This window comes from Onychostruthus taczanowskii, unplaced genomic scaffold (genome assembly GCF_017590055.1).
Source record: "Onychostruthus taczanowskii isolate IOZ18803 unplaced genomic scaffold, ASM1759005v1 scaffold5, whole genome shotgun sequence".
Taxonomy (NCBI): Eukaryota; Metazoa; Chordata; class Aves; order Passeriformes; family Passeridae; genus Onychostruthus; species Onychostruthus taczanowskii.
Genome location: NW_024502568.1, coordinates 19,982 through 39,558, shown reverse-complemented (window position 1 = coordinate 39,558; position 19,577 = coordinate 19,982). Strand labels below are relative to the sequence as shown.

Here is a 19,577-nt window from a genome sequence, read left to right as displayed (position 1 = left end):
CAGGTCTTCTACAACTCAGGTATTTTAGAAACTTGCATAGCACTGAGATGATGAAACCACTTCAGAGGACTACCACAGTCATTAAAAATCAGTAACTTCCCTTTTCCATATATGCTTGGCTTTTTTTGCAGTAATGATTCTGAAATGTATTTAAAGCCCTCATTGTTTTCTGGGCAGCAGGCATTTTTCTTAGAAATACCAGTGTTGTCAACAGTATTGAGGTTGACTGTATTGATACCGACATTGCATCATCTTCTTTTTTCAGCCACAGGGACAAGCATAATGCTGGAAGCCCAGTGCCCAAGTGTCCCATAAACTCATGAATAATGATGCTAACAGAGGGAAGTGAAGCAAACATGGGAATGGTGGGGAAGTGCAAATAAAGCATATGAGGATTTCACAGCAGTTTGGGGCTAACAAATCTGTTTCACAGGAGAAATGTCTGCTTTCTGCAGGAATTGTTGCCCCAGAGACAGAAGTAGCTTGCCTGATATTGGGTTTTTTTAAACATCTCTCCTAAAAAGCAGCTATTGCCTGGACCATGTGGTTTGTAACACCCCTTTTATGGTAGTTTGTTGGAATTAGAAGTGATCAAATTAGTGTTTATATTCCTATTGCTAAATGGTATTGGAAGAAAAAAAAATTACATTGGCTGCATTCCAAAGTCACTTTGCAAAGTGACTTTGTTTTCCCTTGACAATTTCTCATATTTCCTGTTGATTAATAAGTGATCCCTAAAGATTCAGTAAATATGAACTTGCTTCACTTGATTTTTAAATAGCACAACTGAAGGTAGAATGTGCATCTAGTAGTCAAACAAATTCCAAGTTCATATTTTCCTGGCTCTTCAAGAGTGGTGTTTTATATAACTATTTCCTGCAAGAAATTTCCCATTGTAAGTCTGTCAAATCCATGGCTTTGCCTGAGAGCAAGCACAGAATATGACTGGCGTAAACCAGCTTGTACTACAGACACAGTGATGGCTCATGGCACAGTTTCATTCTTATCTCTGGATGATGAAGGGAATGCTTAATCATTGGATAGCTCAACCTCCTCTCATCAGAACAGCAGGTAGAGAGATTACCTACATGTCTCTCCATAATTTATTTGCTGAAATAGGAGATTTTCCAAAAATCTTCTTTAATCCCTATTTCCCTCTTAAGCAAGTTCTGATAATGTCTGGGGTTTTTTTTGCCCTTTAGAAAGTGGCTTGCTCAGGTGTTTTGTGACTTCTGTTCTTAGGCAATAAAGGTAGTTTTTATTTCCAGGATGGATTGCATATAAGTGTTTAATTTTCTATCAATTTTTGTCCAAAAAATCTTTCTCTGATGCCATTAGTTCCTCTTTTTCTTTTGAACTCCTCCCTGAAATTTAGCACTGCTTCTCTGTCTTTTGCTTGAGTGACAGTGCATATGAATGCTCATGCATCTGAATTTTTCTGGAAACTGTGGGTGAGGACTGATTTTTGGGTTTGGATTTCTCCAAGTCTTGGCCCTAAAGTTTTCAGAAGATGGGAGAAAAGAGGCAGAAGCATGCAGCCACATGATGGTAGAATTACTTGATCCTAAGTGACAGTTCATGTACTGAAAGTGTCCTCTTAGTTCAGTCATTCTGTTCCCTTTCTTTCATGAGATTTAAGATGGGCAGATGTTGGTGCCCTACAGCACTGCTGACAGCCCTGAATGTGCCATCATTATCATCTTCTCAGGCTCTATCCCTAGATGTTCTTTCCATTTTGCAGTAAGGCTCTTCTAAGTATAGTTGACACTCAGCTGTATGTCAGTGTGAACTTCTGCAGTGGGTAGAGAAACTATTATTTGTTGGCTGAGATTTTCATGGCTCTTAGAAAATTCCTCTGCTCTTGAAAGCCTCTTTCGGTTGGGTGGGGGAGACTTTTTTAAAGGGTCCTTCAGAGATTTTCTCAAGCACCACTTGTAGCTCTGAATATGTGAACTCAAATTGCAATCTAAATTGTGCTCTGTAGCTGAATTTTTGGGTGCAACTTTTTGGTGGTGCTTTAGCACTGATTCTGTAAGAAAGAGGTCAGCTGCAGTAATGAAGCAGTGCTTTTAACTTGGTTACGCTAGCAGCTTACAATGCAAGACCAAGACGGTGTTACCCACTGCAAGCAATCTGCAGGACACTACATGGAGCCCCATATCTGAACTGCTAATGCAGTGCCTTGTGGGGAGAGGCCAAGGGTGAGGATGGTTGATATCTGGCAGGTATCATTGCAGTAGCATCTCTCTTGTACTTTCTGCGGGTTCTTTTTGTTTCCTTGACTTCAGGCACAGCCAAAACATTCATGTCTTTTGTAGATGTGTGTCTTTTGTAGATGTGTGTCATGCATTGTGGATAATACCGGTTTTAGCCTGTGATCTTATTTTCATTTCTTACTTAGTCTTGCAGACAATTTTGCTGAGCTGCTGTTGTCTTCAAGATATTAATTAGTTTTGTGTTAAACTAGATTTCCATTAAATTTTCTATTTTGGTATTTAAACTTACCCTTATATTTGGCACTAAAACTTAATCTTTCATGCACAGCAGTCAGCCTGATGGTCTGGTGGTGAGCAGCTCAGGTTGTGCTTGTTAATATTGCCATCGTGTGGCTGGATTAGATTTGCAACTTCTCCCCCCTCCCACACCCTCACCCCCCAGCTTTTCTTGGTTCTTAGTGCTGGTAGCAGGTTTCAAACAGATATGAAGGTGAGCAGGAGTATGAATAACACAAATGTATAAAAACGTCTATCCCAGTTAGCTCACCTTCTGGGGACATTAGGACAGCCAGATAGGAGACACAGTTATAAGACAAAATGTTAAAAACATCTATGACTTGTGTATTACCTTTGCGTAGCAAACCATACTGAAACAGTTTTGATGAGAGAGGTGCGTATGGAGCGGGCTTTACCTAGAGAGAAACTTGCAGTCTCGTGGGTTTGCTGTTTCTTTTTTATTTCTCCACAGCTATTTGTGGTGGAGAAATACACAAAGATGCTGGCCAGATCCAATCTCCCAATTACCCAGATGACTACAGACCTTCCAAAGAGTGTATCTGGAAGATCACAGTTTCTGAGGGTTTTCACATAGGAATCACATTCCAAGCCTTTGAGGTGAGAAATGTCATTGCATATTATATTATAGGTATTACTTTGCCTCTACAAACCCTTTAAAATTAAGAGGAAAGTAATAATAATAATAATAGTAATAATAAAAAATTTGTTTGACTACTTCAGAGTACCATTTACCTTACCAGATGTTTGCTCAGAGATTTTTATTTTTGAAGTTTAAAATATGGTGAGTTTTCAAAAACTGTTACTCTAGACAGAAGGAATTAGAAGGGACTCAAAAGTGTTGATGATGTTAGGTAGGGACTCCTTAAATTTTCACTCTGGACAAATGGAACTAAATGGTCACAATCAAAAAAAACTCTTGTTGGTGTCAACTGAGTCTTGTCAGATTGCAGGATGTGACTCCCCAAAGAAACATGATGTTCCCAGATGGCAGACAGAGTTTGAAGAGGACACAAAAAGTTTTCTTTTGCTGGTTATAGGATGTCTTACACTCTTAGCTACATGCCAGTGATCAGTCTCCGATTGGTGATGTTAAGTCACAGACAGGAGTGGGCAGGACCTTGGCTGGTGCATAAATCTCATCTATCCCACAGGCTCCTGTGGTTTGTGTACACTCACCATGCTTGTCCTATAAAGGGCCGACACCACTACCTCACCGTGGCTATGCCTTGAACCTTTTTGTTTGCAGTTGTTCTGCTCTATTTCTTACAGCTTCTTTTGCAGAAGCAGTTTGTAGATGGTCAGGGACTGGGTTTCACTGCAGGGCAGCCGTGAAGCAGTGGCAGCACTGACACATGCCTAGGCTCGAATGCAGTTTGAGCTGCAGGAGAGCTCAGTGGCAGCCACAGCAAGTACTTAGTTGTAGCCGGTTGTCTGGGGAGCTGGTCTGTGGCAAGTCTGTGTCACTGGCCTGGCTGGAAGAACTCTTACTGTGAGGTACAGACACCCACTTTTCCTGTTGCAGATTGAATGGCACGATGCGTGCTCTTACGACTACCTGGAGATCCGAGATGGCCTCACTGAACAGAGCCCGCTCATCGGCCACTTCTGTGGCTATGAGAAGCCAGAAGACATCAAATCCAGCTCAAACAAAGTGTGGATGAAGTTTGCATCTGATGCAACCATCAATAAAGCAGGCTTTGCAGCAAATTTCTTTAAAGGTGTGTGATCTAATACCTCTCAGAGTCAAAGCTGGGGACAATTCATCCCTTAAGCTACTGCCATCCACCAACCAATTCATTCTATCTATCAATTCACATATTATCATTCTATCTACTTGTACTTAGGATTTTTTTTAACAATTTGTTTGCAAATATAGAATTTATGTACAAGTTGCTTTGAGGCTGTAGAGGGGCTTGATGCTTAGGCAGAAACACCTCCTCCGTGATTAGGACAGAAATCAACTCTGCTGGGCTGGTGTCAGCACAAATGTTGCACAGCTGGATGGAATGTCACCTCCATTTAGCCATACCAGCGGACACTGATATTTTCAAAGAAGTACTAATACTGCACAAGGACTGTTAAAAACAGCTCTCTGCTTAAGTTCTACTCCAAAAGAAACCCCTGGAGGGAGGATAAATCTAAATGCAAGTAGAGTCCCAGTAAAAGAATACTGAGACCTTTAGGAGACAAATGTGTTCCTAAACTGAGATTTTCTTCAGGAAGATGTAAGACTAAGATTTTAACTTTTTTTCTTTTTTTTTTAAGAGCTAGACCCTAAAAATGGTCATGTACCAGCAACTTGGTGACTTGATAGAGGGAGGAACCAAATATCTAACTGCTTGGGAAAATAGCTGTGGAGCTGCTGGGGGTCAGACAGTCATGTTTATCTTAGGTTCATGGGCACTTGGACAGAAATAATAGTTGCAATGCCAATATTTGGATTGCATAAGTCCTTTATTTATTTCTACCTTAACTTTTGTCTTGTATTAAGAGTGTCATGGTCCGTTTAGGTTTCTCAAATTTTCAGGAGAATTTACTCTGTGAATTAAACTTTATTTCGTGAACTTAAGACTTAAAACAAATATGTCAGGGCTCAATGCACTTGGCTCAGACTAGTCTATCCTATGAATTCACTTATTCACAATTCAAGACATAAAATGCCATAATTTATAACCCATAATGCTTAAACCATGCACTTAAGTGGAAAAAAAAAAAGGTAAATAAAGTTTAATTGACAGATTATATTCACCTGTAAATTTGAGAGGTCTTAATGGACTGTGACAAAGGGTGATTGCAGGATCACTGGCAAATACTGTCACATTTGATCTCAGTCCTGGACAGGTCTCACAGTACCTATATTTCCTTGTTTATGTTTCTCAGATTCCATAAAGGCACAGAGAATGCTTCTTCCTGAAGGTATTTTGGCCTTTTCAGGAGTGAACAGTGTAGGCTGTCTGTGGCAGAGATGTCTTTCAAGATTAGCATTACATGGAGACACAGCAAGTCATTCTCTACAATCTGAGTTTCACCTACAAGTTTGTAGGGGAAGAAGGTTATACACCTACACCTGAACCTGAAGTGCTTCCTCTGTGATACAGATAGTCAAAAATAAATTTGTTTCTTTATATGTAAAAGTGTGTAAACTTGTACACTAGTGCAATTGGAGACACGGGTATTTTCTGTGGAGTTTTTGCTGGCAGAATAGATCTTTCAGTGTCTGCTTGGATTTCTCATATTTGAATCAGAAACCATGTAGCCTGTGGATGGTTAGAGCATTTTTAAGTCCATGACAGGAAATTCAGCTGAGGAGCAAAGTGGTTTTGCTTGAACCAAGCATCACACTAGTCATAGCTGCACAATTTCTAGCCAGCTTGCATTTTGGGCAGAGCTGATGTCTGTGTGCAAAAGCTGTGCAGACACATGTGCAGGCTACATGTGGAGTTTCAAGCTGGAATCTGAAGTCTGCAGTCTCTACCTCTATATCCAGCAGGACTGTGACTACCAGACACTCCATGAGCAAATCAGATAGCTCTGCAGGCACTCTTCAGAATGTTTCTCATAGCTGATTGAGCAATTGAGCAAAGCTTTGCCTTAATGAATTATGAAAGGAATAAAGCTTCAATTAAATGTCTTACAACACTGAAAGAAAATAACTTTGCCTAAAAAATTAGAGTTAAGGATGGAATTGAAAGCTATGCTTTGTGAGACCATGCAGTGGTAATGTCTAGGTTTTCAGAGAAAATAAACCTGCAACCAGCTTAGAGGGTAAGCCATTGGTCACACCCAAGGTGCGTTGCCAGGAAGATCTGGAGAGCAATTACCTCATGTCCACCCAGTCAGGTATATCTCATGGGATACCTCCAGGATTTTTCTTGTTAGCTATCTTCATTTTGGCAACAAATTATTTGTATCAATGAAGCCTGTTTTTATATGGTTGAAAGGTTAGTTCATCTACCTGGAGCAGGGGAGAAGAATGAGAAGAAGCAGCAGGTCATGTACTGCCTGTGGCTCCCCATCCCCTTCTGCCTTTGCACTCCTGTGGCTTTGCTGAAGGGGCTGAGTGTAACTTGTAGGGGCACAAGGAAGGGGAAGAGGGGCTTGGAGTGAAGTTGAGCCTGGAAAAGGGAAGGAGAAAGATGTTTTCTGTAAGTGTTTTAATGTATGTGTTTTCAGTTTTGGTTTCCTCATACCTAAACCAGCACTCAAATATTTATAGTAATTGGCAGTAAATTAAGCTAAATTCCCCAAAATTGTCTGTCTGAACAGAACAGTAATTGGTGGATATTTTGTCTGTCTCAACCCAAAACTTTCTTGCTCTTATTCTTCTTGTTTTCTTCCTCATTCCACGGGAGTTGCAGGCCAGGGAATGAACCAACTGCAAGGTGGGAGTTTGGCTGCTAGCTGAGGCTAACCCACCACAGCCATGTTAATAAAACCATCTATTAAGGGATGCATGTGGAATCAGGGGTCAAGGTGAGAAGCCAGTGGCTAACTTTGTGTTAAAATATCAATTCAGGTTGTTGAGACGTGATTGAAGAACCTGACTTCAAAGTCCAGGACAGCAAGAGTACATGTGCCTGTGAAAAGGCAGAACTACTTGCATGTCCTGCCAGCTCCTTTGCAGCACCCTGTTCCACGGGGTATCACCTCCCTCAGCTCCATTACTGTGTTTGCCATAATGGGTTGGTTCCTGGTAGCTCAAGTTACTCAAGGGTGTGAGGAATTTAAAACAAACACAGCAAAAAAAATGGCACATGAGAACAAAAGACAATGATGTCTTTACAGGAGACACTGTTTTCCTGCCTGTGTCTAGAAAAAGCACTGTTGGCTAGTAGCAGTAATGGTAGTGCTTTATGGTCTGGTGTTAGGAGTGTTTCAGCACTTGTGGGCTTTGCTGCAGTGCCTGCTCCACAGTCTTGGCTCAGCAGTCAGGGCTCTGTTCCTTCTGTCCAGAAGGGCTGCATGAGGGATATCAGGGTGTTTGGGTGGTCGGGAAAGTGCGACTTGCTCTGTTTTGTTCCTGACAGAGATGGATGAATGTTCTCTGCCAGACAATGGTGGGTGTGAGCAGCACTGTGAGAACACACTGGGCAGTTACAAATGCACCTGTGAGCCTGGCTATGAGTTGACAGCTGATAAAAAGAGCTGTGAAGGTAAGTAACCCATAGATTGAGCCATCTGACTCTAGGAGAGGTACTACAGCTATAAATGGAATTTAACAAGTCTTGGAATTGATTTTCCTTACCCCTCCATCCTCTTTGTTTCACTTTATTTTCCCCCAACTGATATTTTTGTTTTTGTTAACATCTTCCATTGAAAAAGTTTTGATTCAAAAAACCCTGAAAATTCTCAGCTTTATACTGCTAATCATCCCTAAAGCCAGTTTGTCCTTCATGGCCAGAGATTGCTGTTCAGACCAGATCTCCCACAGTGCAACATAAGGGACGTAGGCATTACAACCTAACCATTGAGTGGCCCAAAAATATTTAAATCTAACACTCAATTTATTTGTTTCTCATAAAGGAATTTACTTCATATAATAAAATATCAGTGTTTTGTCTGCATGCAAAACAGGCTTTTCCACACTGAAGAGAGTTTTCCTCCCTTCCTCTTTTATGAAGGAAAAAAATTCCATGTCTATAATAGAAGGTGTTTGTGTCAGCTTTCTAGAGGGTTAATCTTATGCAACAAGTGTTGCTTCTACCAACAATACAGCTGTTGGTGTGCTGAGAATCCATCCATTGTTCTTGTCTCAAAACTCTGTCTGTAGGGACATTTAGGGAGCTCCACGTGCTATCAGTGGTGCTCTCAACATCACCCAGTTTGCCCTGACTTCTGCTTTTGTCAAACTATTTGGGTAAGAGTGCTGTCGACTTGGAGAGGGCAGTCATGTGTGTGCAAAAGGCTTTTGAAAGTTTTGGTGTTTTTTTTTTTTTTCCCATCATTGATTGCAATTTTAGCAAGCCAGTTGCTAAGTTGTTATAATTTGGCAGGGTTTTTCTGAACTTCACTCTTAACCTCCTATTTTAAACTTCATTTGTGGGCAAAACGGAAAGGATAGTCTTTGAAACCGTAGCAATATACATCAGAGTAAATTGCCTTTTTTCTCCAAAACCACTTGCTTGCTACTCTATTTATATTGAAGCTGCTCTCTTGTGTTAGGGTTAGTCCTCTTAATGCAAAATGTTGCTGGGAACAAGACACAGAAAGCTTTTATCCCTGTGGGTTTTGAAGATGTGGCTAGATCTCATTATTCTCAAGAAACAGCAAGAAAAAAAAAGAAAAAAAAAAGCTTTGTTGCAAATAGAATTTTGCAGCAAGTTGAGGTTTACTCCTTTCAGGTAATAGCCCTGCCCTCCCACAAGAGGATGAAGCTGAGATGTCTTAAATTTTTAAAGGATATGGGATAATACAGCTAAGTCTTGACTTTGCCTTCAACTTTCCCTAGAGAACATGCAGTCCAAATATAATAAACCACTGAAGAGTTGACAAGAAAGTCTTCTTTATGATTCCATTATCTTGTAATTATTCCATTACTGATAAACTTAAAATAGTAAGGTTTGTAGCACTGAGTGTAGGTGAATTTACCAAGCTGGGCTTTACAACTGTGTTGTGCATGTCAAGTCAATTAATTCACAGTAAGCCCAAGGACAGAGATTAAAAAGGAAATTATCTTACATGGTGGCTTTCAGGGCCGTAGCCTCATTGGGTGTGTTTGACTCGTGATTTACTGCAGGTGAAGTTTCTGTCTTCTTCACACTTCCCAGCATTTTAAGCCAGTTCTGGAGGCTGGGATTTGAAATGTGCCACCTACCAGGATCTGGTTCATTTGCTAGTTAACACTGTAGCCCAATCTGTGTGTCTAACAGAACCAAGTAAAACTTGTGTTCATTTATTGCCTCTCCAGCTGCCTGTGGGGGCTTCATCACCAAGCTCAATGGGACCATTACTAGCCCTGGATGGCCCAAGGAATATCCTACTAACAAAAACTGCGTCTGGCAGGTGGTAGCTCCAGCCCAGTACCGGATCTCTCTGCAGTTCGAAGTGTTTGAGCTGGAAGGCAATGATGTACGTAACCAGTCCCTGCATCTCTGAGGTGGGACTACTGGCTAAATCAGAACTGGATAAATCCTTGGGGTACAAGGAAGAAGAGGCTCTGTCTTACTGGTGGAGCTTCTGGTTGTTTTCCCACCCTTAGTGTAATTGCAGCAATAACAGTGACTGTTCTCCTTGAAGTCTGCATTTGCTTTCTCTGTGGAGTGGAAGGATTAAAGCTGTTCTATTATATAGTGGGTGCAATGGTTTAACCCAGTCTGGCAACTACACACCTGCTCACTCACTTTCCCCCAGTGCAATGGGGGAGACAATCAGAAAGGTAAAAGTGAGAAAAACCCATGGGTTGAGATAACGACAGTTTAATAGATAAAGCAAAAGCCACGCATGCAAGTAAAGAAAAATGAGGAATTAGTTCACTGTTTCCCATGGGCAGGCAGGTGTTCAGCCATCTCCAGGAGATCTGGGCTCTGTCACACATAGTAGTTACTTGGGAAGACAGACAATGTCACTCCAAATGTCTCCCCTTCCTCCTTCTTCCCTCTACTCATGCCCACTTTATATACTGGTATGATGTCCTCTGGTGTGGAATATCCATTTTTTCAGTGAGGATCAGCTGTCCTGGCCATGTCCCCTCCTAGCTCCCTGAGCACCCCCAACCTCCTCACTGGTAGAGCAGTACAAGAAACAAAAAAAGGTCTTGCAACTCCTGCTTAGCAGTAACAAAAAGTCTTGATATTATCAAGCCTTTTCTCAGCACAAACCCAAAACACAGCCTAGTATCAGTCACTGTGAAGAAAATTTAATCTACCCCAGCCAAAACCAGCACAATGGGCTTCTTTTCTCTACTAGTTTTGCATAATTTTAGGTATTTTCCATCCCTAATAGGTGTCCTGCCTCCCACTTCCCCAGTGCTGCTTTTGCAGGGAAATAGTTGGAAATGAACAATGAAGTAGAGTTCTTCAATGGTAAAGGAAATAACAGTAAAAGAGTCTGTTCTCTGCCATGCACGGTAGAGTTTCCCTACTGTAAATGGGAGCAGTGGCACTTCCATAATTCAGGAGGCTGCTAAAGTTCATTCAGTACTGTCAGGTTCTTGGATATGGTGGAAATTATTACTTTTGCTAAATTCAGTGAACCTTTGCTATTCTGAAAAACACACCCATCCTTTAAGATCAGGGCAGGAAGTGAAGGGGTGAGAAAACTAACAGAGAAGATTTTGGGCAAGTGAGGAGTGTATTTGAGGCTGTTTCTGTTCCTTCTCTGTCCCCTTCCTCTGAAATGCTCTGTTCCAAGACCAAGAGCTGAGAAATGTCTTCCTCTCTTGGCAGGTCTGTAAATATGACTATGTTGAGGTTCGTAGTGAGCTGGCTTCTGATTCCAAGCTACATGGCAAATTTTGCGGCTCAGAGAAGCCTGAGGTAATCACGTCATATGGCAACAACATGAGGCTGGAGTTCAAATCAGACAACACGGTCTCCAAGAAAGGCTTTAAAGTCCACTACTTCTCTGGTATGTGACTGTGTTCTTTCACTTGCTTACCTGTCTCCTCTGACTGAACCTCTTGGTTTTGGTGAGCTTTCTTCAACATCCTGCCAGAGCCTGACCTGGTTCATTAAATCTAAAAGCATGGTTGCTCTGTTCTGTGTTACCTTCATCTTGGGTTCTCAGTGCAGTGTGTGGTCCAGTTTCATAGTGTGGTGTCAGCAAGATGCACGAGTTCCATCAATACCTCCAGTCCTTCTACAGCAGGAAGCAATGTGGAACCTAACCCTAGAAGTTATTACTGTCTCTAGAAGATTAGAGGAAAGCTTTTTCCTCTGAAACTAGAAGATGTAGAAAATTTCCAGTAGTGTTCTATATAGTAATCATTCCCATCAAAGCAGCGTGTACTAGTGGAAGTTTTTCATCCTGTTCTCAATCCTTTGCCAGTGATGTACGTTGTTGGCAGGCAGTCCTGGAGGTTAACTGTCTGGCATTTGGAAGCAGAAATTCAATTTTGTTGTGTCTCTTCAGCAGAGGCCTAGGAGTATTAATGCTTTTGAGGAGAATGATCAGACAAAACGGCCTTGAATTAGGACAGGTGCAGAGTAGAGTAAGGACTAAGGGTTTGACTTATTAAATAAAAAAGGAGGAAGGATGAGGTGGGTGTGATTCACCTAGAAATATGTTTGGGAGTGAGGAAACAGATGAATTTAATGAGGTCTAGGGAGGGCATTATCCCAAGAAAAAGTAGATATAAACTTCTCATAAATTAAAGTGAACTGGAAACCATGAGCAGATCCTATGCTCAGAAGGTGAGATTGAGGAATGCATAGTCCTGAACACACAGGAGTCAATATCCACTGGGATATATTTCAGCTTCAGGGAGCAGCTTATACCTTAGATCTTCTTAATCACCTGGCTCTTTGTGCTCAGACAGAGCTATTTAGAAATGGAGGCTCATTAGAGCACATAAGAACTTGAAAATATAAAGTAGATTTTTACCTCGGCTAGTGAATTTGTGTGATGATTTTCCTGGGCTCTATTCTTAAAGAATGAGATGCTGCTCTAGGTCTTGTTTAGATAGGAGTCTTTAACCAATAAACTTACATTATAAAATAGAACATATTTGTGATACATTTTATGGAATGTGAGGCAGTTGAAGAGAATAGGATCTGAGCTAAAATGCTTAGTGGACTAATCCAGCAGTAGAGTTGGAGGTTTGCATTGCTATCTGCCAGCCTGGGTATGGGGTTCTCAGCTGCTGACTGTGATAGCCTGTGTCACTGTTAACTCAGTATTTGTTGGTTTGATCCTGCCCAGACAAGGATGAATGCTCCAAAGACAATGGTGGTTGCCAGCATGAATGTATCAACACCTTTGGGAGCTATATGTGCCAGTGCAGAAATGGCTTTGTGCTGCATGAAAACGGCCATGACTGTAAAGAAGGTAAAGTCCTCACCCCTGCCCTCGGGAATGCCAAGGTACTTCAAACACTGTTTGGTTCAGGGTGCTTCCTGCCCTGAGCTGAAAGGAAGTTTGTACAGCATACCAGGCAAGGGCAGTGAAAAAGCCCCAGCTAGCTGCAAAACTGGCTAGAAATAGGACCATTCCCATTCCCCAGTCTTGCTCTCTATATGCTCACAGGGGATGCACAGGGTGGGGATGAGAAATTTGACTTGCAAAAGGAGCAGTTGTGGGACATCATCATTAGACTTGTCACTGCTGCTTCATTTAATTATTGTGTTTGAGTCAGAAGAGAAATCTAACCACTTGCTGGTGCCAAAACTACCTTTCTTCCTGCTCCCCCATCCCTGCTATGTGCTCCCATGGCTTTCCTGTATATGGTCTCTGGTCCTTGTCTGACCTCTGCATGAGCTGATAAAGCTCTCCAAATTGGCAAAACAATGCAAGGCTGAGATAGCACCAGAGTTAACACTGTGGAGGGGTTGACATCATGGCCCTAGAACAGGGCAGATGAGGTGAATGAGCAGGAGAATAGATTAGGGTGTGAGGACATAGGTTAGGTTAATGAGGCCCAGGGGAGTGAGATGGTCCATTTCACCATCTGCCAGGTTAGCTCAAAATAAATATAGGACAAACCCACCAGAACTATGGAGTAATACTAAAAGGTCTTGTTTGGTGACTGAAGCCTTCCATATCTCTGCCCTGCAGAGGGTCTCAGTGGGCAGAGAGGACCATGTAGGACACTACAGGGTTGCCATGTGAGACTTGCCCCAATGCAATTTCTCTCTCCCAAGCTGGTTGTGAGCACAAGCTGAGTGGTGCAGAGGGAATGATGAGCAGTCCCAACTGGCCTGACAAGTATCCCAGCCGGAAAGAGTGCACCTGGGACATCTCTGCCACACCTGGCCACCGAGTGAAAGTAGTGAGTAGCCAGAGAGCGGGCGTGTGAGGCAAGAAGCAGGCTGGGCTGTGAGGAGCTGAAGTGGCTTCCCACCACCACTGTGTGAGTGGGAGGCTGATGCCCTTGGGTCCTCTTTGGGGCTCTTGGAGGAGAGTTTTCTGGGAGGCTGCCCTGGCTTGCAAAAGGGCAGAAGGTCTCAGAGGGATACAAGACAGAGGAGAGGCAGCTTGGAGGAGACTCCAGCAGATGACAGCTGTAGCATATTATGCTCTGTAAACAGATGGCATAAATGCCCTCCCACCCCTACCCCTCCTTGTGAGCCACTCTCTTGGGGCCATTTCTGCATTAAGTCGTGGCTGAGCCAGCCCCCAGCCCCTCTGAGGGAGAGGTGTCAGGCCCATTTTACAAATGGCAGGACATGCCCAAAGCTGTGCAAGTGGCCCATGTATTGGGGGAAATAATCCCTGTGCTCAGTGGAAGTGATATTACAGAACTGCCCTTCTGGTGTGCTGGGCAGAATTTCCAGCCAGAAAAATAAGTGTTATAAGGCTTGCAGTTGATAACTGTTGTCATGCACCCATGTGAGGCAGCAAGGCTGAGGCAACACAGCACACTGATATGCAGTTCTGATCTTTGCTACCTTGAGATGACTCTTATCTGAAAGCACGTTATTCTGTTTTAGTGTGTGGGGAGAGTGGGACAGATGTACCATTTGATCTGTTTCTCACTTGGCATTTCACCATATGCTAAATTGCATAGTCAGATTTACAACTGTCTTAATTCTCCATATTCTTGCTCTAGACCTTCAATGAGTTTGAGATTGAGCAGCACCAAGAATGTGCCTATGACCACTTGGAAATGTATGATGGGCCCAGCAGCAAGTCACCTATCCTTGGCCGCTTCTGTGGCAGCAAGAAACCAGACCCTGTAGTGTCTTCTACCAACAAGATGTTCCTCAGGTTTTACTCTGATGCTTCTGTGCAAAGGAGAGGTTTCCAGGCAAAGCACAGCACAGGTAAGCTGGTTGCCTGCCAATACCCCAGTGCCAAAAGATCTCAGTAAGTCTCACTAAATTTTTACTAGATATAAACAGACACACCTTTCTCCTAAATTTTAAGTGGTGTACATTCAGTTCCCAGACCGCTGCCAGTGCCATACCATAAATAGCATCTCCCATAACAGCTTCTAATTCTCTTGGTATTGCACATTCCTGTTCAGGCTCTTTTGTTGAATTGGAGGTATTTGGTTGAGCAACAATCCCTTTTGTTCCACATTAACCATTGGAAAAGGAGGTGATGCAATTTAGCCTGTGTATCGGCCCACCCTCAGAACACGCCCGCATTAGATTGATTGTGGTAGAAGCAGAGCTGTGCTGTGGACAGGCACAACTTGATCCTCCTATCTGTGCAGCCCAGAGGTGGGTATGTTTTGCCAACATTCATTTGTTTGAAATCCCTGTCACTGTAAATAGATGAAACATGCTCAAAGTAGCCGTGCACCTGACACTGGTGAAGAAGCATCTTCCTCATTGGCTGCAGGAAAACTCTGCTAAAGCATGCAAGTTCTGCACAAACACAGGGCTACTTTTGTGCATTGTGTGGGTAGGAAAGGATTGTTTTGGTCACCAGTTTTCTGATGTGCTTCTGCTTCCTGCTGACAATATACTTGGGGTCAGAATTTTATCTACAGGGCAAATGCAAAGAGCAAAGCGGTTGCTTTCCAATACAATAAAATTTCCCAGTGTATGTGTCAAGAACCCTATCCTGCCAGTCTAAACTGATCACCTCTTTCCATATGTGTTCTGTACCAAAAAAACCAAGTTCCTCTAAGCTCTGTGGGCCTTTGAATTCATGGGTGACTGTAGAATTCAGCATTTTATTGTAGTTTGGTGCAGTGTTTAATTACTTTCCTATTGCACTTCAAACTGGAGGTCTTCTCTGCTCATGTCTGACCCAAAAGTGGGATGAGTCTTTGTTGTGAGTAAAACTTTGAGAGACTGTTTTGTGTCCTTTTCTCCCTTCAGAGTGTGGTGGGCTTTTAAAGGCTGAAGTACAAGCTAAGGATCTGTATTCCCATGCTCAGTTTGGGGACAACAACTACCCAGGTCAAGCCAACTGTGAATGGGTGATTGTAGCTGAAGATGGTTATGGGGTGGAGCTAATATTCCAGATATTCGAGATAGAGGAGGAGGCTGACTGTGGGTACGACTACATGGAGATTTACGATGGTTACGACAGCACTGCACCCCGTCTAGGACGCTTCTGTGGCTCGGGGGTAAGCCATGACAGCGGTGATTTCAGGGGGATCGCTCAGAGGGGCAAGGAAGTATCCTCATACCGTGTTTGGATAGTGGCAGCTGTCAACTGGTACTGAGAATGCTTTGTGGGTTTTGCTTCTTTCCCTTCCTCAGGAGATCACAGCCATTTTCTGTTACACAGTGTTGGCTGGAAAATTCTTGCTGACTGACTGTTTTAGCCCAGGGCCATGTACAGTAGCGTGAGACTGCCATGCTGCTGTGCCCCAGCCCTGCCGTCAGTGTTGTGTAAATGTGGGAAATGGCTTCCAAAGGGCAGTTTCATCCTGTGCTGTTTTGTGGCTCAAGACAAGTTATTGTGGCCATGCTATGGCAAGGGTGAGCAGTGGAGGGCCTTAGAGCTGTGTGATGCTTGCTGCCTTTAGGATGACATGCTGTCTCCTAAACTGTCACCTGCATCCCTGTTACCAGGAGTGATTCTAACATGAGTAATGGCGTGTGGTTTTTGAAATCAGAGGGTCTGTGTTTGATTTCTCTAGGCCTTCAGCAATTAAATGGAGATGTTTCTTATTGAATTTAAAGAGAGACAATCAGGGACCAGGTGTGTGGAAGAAGTCCTCACAAACTGAGGAAATGGTCTGGAAACCAAGGCAAACAAAGGCAGAGCAGCTTGGTGTGAAGAAGCTCAGGGCAGCTGGGTAGTAATCTACCTACCTGCACACTGATGAATGAAGAATGGCTGGGAAAGGGAAGCACAAGGGGATTGCAGCAGGTCACAACAGTGTGGGACATAACCAGAACTGTCATGTAAGATAAGTACCTGAGTTATTTGAACTCTGGGAGAGCCTCAGCTACCAAACAGGTTCCAGTTTTCTCCTGAAAAGACAATGACAAATTAGAATAAACCTGAAGACTGGAATGAGAATATTCAGCAAGGCCTGTGAAGAAGGCGGCTGGAAGGGCTGGGGTTGTAGAGTGGACTGACCTCAGTCTTCCAACATAAAGAGCTTAGGAATGTGCTTAGGAAAGCAGATCAGGGCAGGAGATACTGAGCATTCAAGTCTTCATGTTTACTGGCCAGTCTGTCTTCACTCTGGGCTTAAACTCTAGTGTCATGGTGCAGACAGTTATTTAGTCTCCATATATGACCTCTGTGTACTGTCTTCTTTCCTTTTCTGCAGCCTCTGGAAGAAATCTACTCTGCAGGGGATTCCATTATGATTCGATTCCATACAGATGACACCATCAACAAGAAAGGATTTCATGCCCAATACATAAGTACTAAATTTCAGGATGCATTGCACATGAGAAAATAGTTTGACTGCTCCTCACAGATATTCCCCATCTGAAGATTGAGACATTTAACTGTGATCCTTGTCTTTTTTTTTTTTTTAAAGCTTCTGTGCACTTGGCCAAAAGCAGTGTACATTATTTTCTGTGACTAAAACTAAATCCAGTCTCAAACGTTTGCCTCTGCAATTATTAGCATGACCCTTTCTTGTTAACCTACCCAGGACCAAAAAATTGTCTTTTAATCACACCTGCCAGGGCATAAACATTGTATTTTGCACAACTTGCCATGGGGCTGAATGAAGACTGAACTTGAATTGAAAATAGCCTTCGTCTCTTGCATATCTTGTTTCTAGGTGACATTTCCCAAGCATCCACATGAGCTATCTGAATGTATTTTCTGGAGCTAGTGTTTTGGACAGACATCCAGTAGGATTTTTTCAAAGGACTTTGTGAGCCACGTACTCTCCCCTACCTGTCCCAACTACTCTGTGCAATAAGAGAACAACCAGATGGCTGTGCCTGCATCACTCTTTCTGTCCTCTCTATTATTGTCTTGCTTCTTGTTGAGTGGAGAGCAAGGCAGGGGACAGGGACAGTCTCTTCTAGCTACTTGGATTCCAGGGAATGAGGACGACCCAGTATTTGGTGTGTGGTAATTCTCATGGTATATGTTGAATGGAAGTACTTCATTGCAGTGCCCAAGGCAAGGGTGGTGGCTGACACGGAAATGTTGTGGTGGGATGCAAGGCAAAGCTCTGTGATGGTGGCAAAGCTTAGTAACAGGAGTGTTGACAGCATGCTCTGGTTACACCACTGTGCGAGGCAGCTCAGAGGGCTGTGGCAGCAGTCCAGGCCCTGTTTTAAATAAGGAATCTCTCCTTCTCACTCCGCCCATGCCTGCTTTCTCAGCCTTCTTTACACTGATTCCTTTCCATACTACCACTTCCCTGTGAGCCCTTCCTTTTCACAGCAGAGCTGCTCTCCCCAGGGCTCCCTACCACAACCTGGGAGTGCTCTGCAACTTCAGTTGGCCAGAACATCTTGCTGAAGGAATCGCTGGGGCAGGGGAAGTCAGGATGTCCTTTGAGGCAGAGGGACACAGACCACGCTACAGATCAGCTTTGGTGGTCTCTGGGAATGTGTCAAACTTGCAAGCTGCGGGCATGGGGCTAGGAATGGAGGAGTTCTGGTTTCTGCTTCCTCCCCATTTGTCACTGGTGCATGGCCCAGTCTCTTACCTTCACGGCAAGGATGTAAGTGAGATGGTAACTTTGACTTAGAGCACTTAGAGCTATGAGGCTCAGACATGTTCTTGTTTGCCTGTGAGAACTACACAGCCACAGGCTTGAAGAATTAACAGGTAGCTTGGTGCTTCTTTCAGAAACAAAAAAAGGAAGAGTGTGTTTTGGGGGAAGCACTGTAACTGAGCAGTTGACATGGGAGGAAAAAAATACTTCATTTTGAATGTTTCATTAAGGCACTCATGGGCAATTATGAGCTAAAAGCTGAGGTATGTTAGCTTTAATAAAGTATTTATAATCCAAGGATTACTATGTTTACATAACCATTGTGCTGTCAGGCTTTGGAGTGGAACCTCCTCTCTTGTGTATGACTGGAGAAGTGTGGGGCCAGTGCCACTGTCTGGCACAAACAACATTCCTGGAGATAAGGGTATTTCAGATGGATAATAAATAGACCCAGCCCTCTCCAGAAATCCTTGACTAGAATATAGGCCAAGTATTGTGAATACTAGGAGAAGCAAATGCATGAAAATATTTTCTTTCTTAGATCAAGAAAAGTAAAGTAATTTATGCATACACAGAGAGGATTATATGTATATAAAATGTGCATGTAGAGGACCAGTAGTCAAAGCCTTAAAAAGTGTAATGTGAAAAATACTGTACCATTGACTATAGCTTTATTGCAAGCTGTATAAAATCATGTTATCTCTATTTTGGTTTGGGGTTTTTCGTTTGCTTTATTTTAGCTCTGTTTTGTTTATTTGTTTAAATTTTGTGGCCTTTTTACAGGCAAGACCTCTGATCTGACCATGCAGTTGGGGGAAGTGAACTCTACTAGATGGGGTGTGCGTTTATCCATCTCTTCTTTGCTCCAGTTCAAGCAAAATTACAGTAACTCAGGTCTGGAAATTAAAGTGTAACATCAACCCCTGTGAAACAGAAGCAAAGTTTCAGGTGACAAACAGCAGTTCAAGTTTCCTGACCTTTTAGTGGTAGCAGTGACTCTAAAGAAAAGTGAATGTAGCAGGTTCCCATGTACTTTAAAATCTTGTTTCCATGTTCTGGTAATTTCCCATACACCCCAGGTTGGTTTGATGCAGATGCTTACAATGCGGTTTGACAGATCTATGACACTTGTTTGTGTTCATCCAGGTGTCTTTTGTGACAATGAGTTCACAAATATTGTACTGTGCATTCCAACAAATGATCTATGTAGAATATTTCTGCTGTACTGACTGGACTTTACAGTCAATAATTCTAAATGAGTGAAACTTTCTTAAGAAAAATAATATCAAACCCTCTGATGTGTGAGTATGTATTCCGGTCTTTGTGTGGTTTTACATTTCACTGACTAAAATACTTTTTAGAGGGGG

General features: G+C 42.8%; 1 protein-coding gene across 1 annotated transcript in view; it reads left to right on the top strand.

Moving 5' to 3' along the window:
- Positions 1 to 19,528, top strand: part of TLL2 (tolloid like 2) — an 85,632-nt gene extending 66,104 nt beyond the window's left edge. The window contains exons 12-21 of the mRNA XM_041415883.1: positions 2,965 to 3,110; positions 4,036 to 4,231; positions 7,541 to 7,666; positions 9,421 to 9,581; positions 10,898 to 11,078; positions 12,372 to 12,497; positions 13,310 to 13,437; positions 14,218 to 14,431; positions 15,440 to 15,690; positions 16,852 to 19,528. Coding sequence (XP_041271817.1) covers positions 2,965 to 3,110; positions 4,036 to 4,231; positions 7,541 to 7,666; positions 9,421 to 9,581; positions 10,898 to 11,078; positions 12,372 to 12,497; positions 13,310 to 13,437; positions 14,218 to 14,431; positions 15,440 to 15,690; positions 16,852 to 16,986 — 1,664 coding nt within the window. The 3' untranslated portion in view covers positions 16,987 to 19,528. The remainder of the gene's footprint in view (positions 1 to 2,964; positions 3,111 to 4,035; positions 4,232 to 7,540; positions 7,667 to 9,420; positions 9,582 to 10,897; positions 11,079 to 12,371; positions 12,498 to 13,309; positions 13,438 to 14,217; positions 14,432 to 15,439; positions 15,691 to 16,851) is intronic.
- The last annotated feature ends 49 nt before the right edge of the window (positions 19,529 to 19,577 follow it).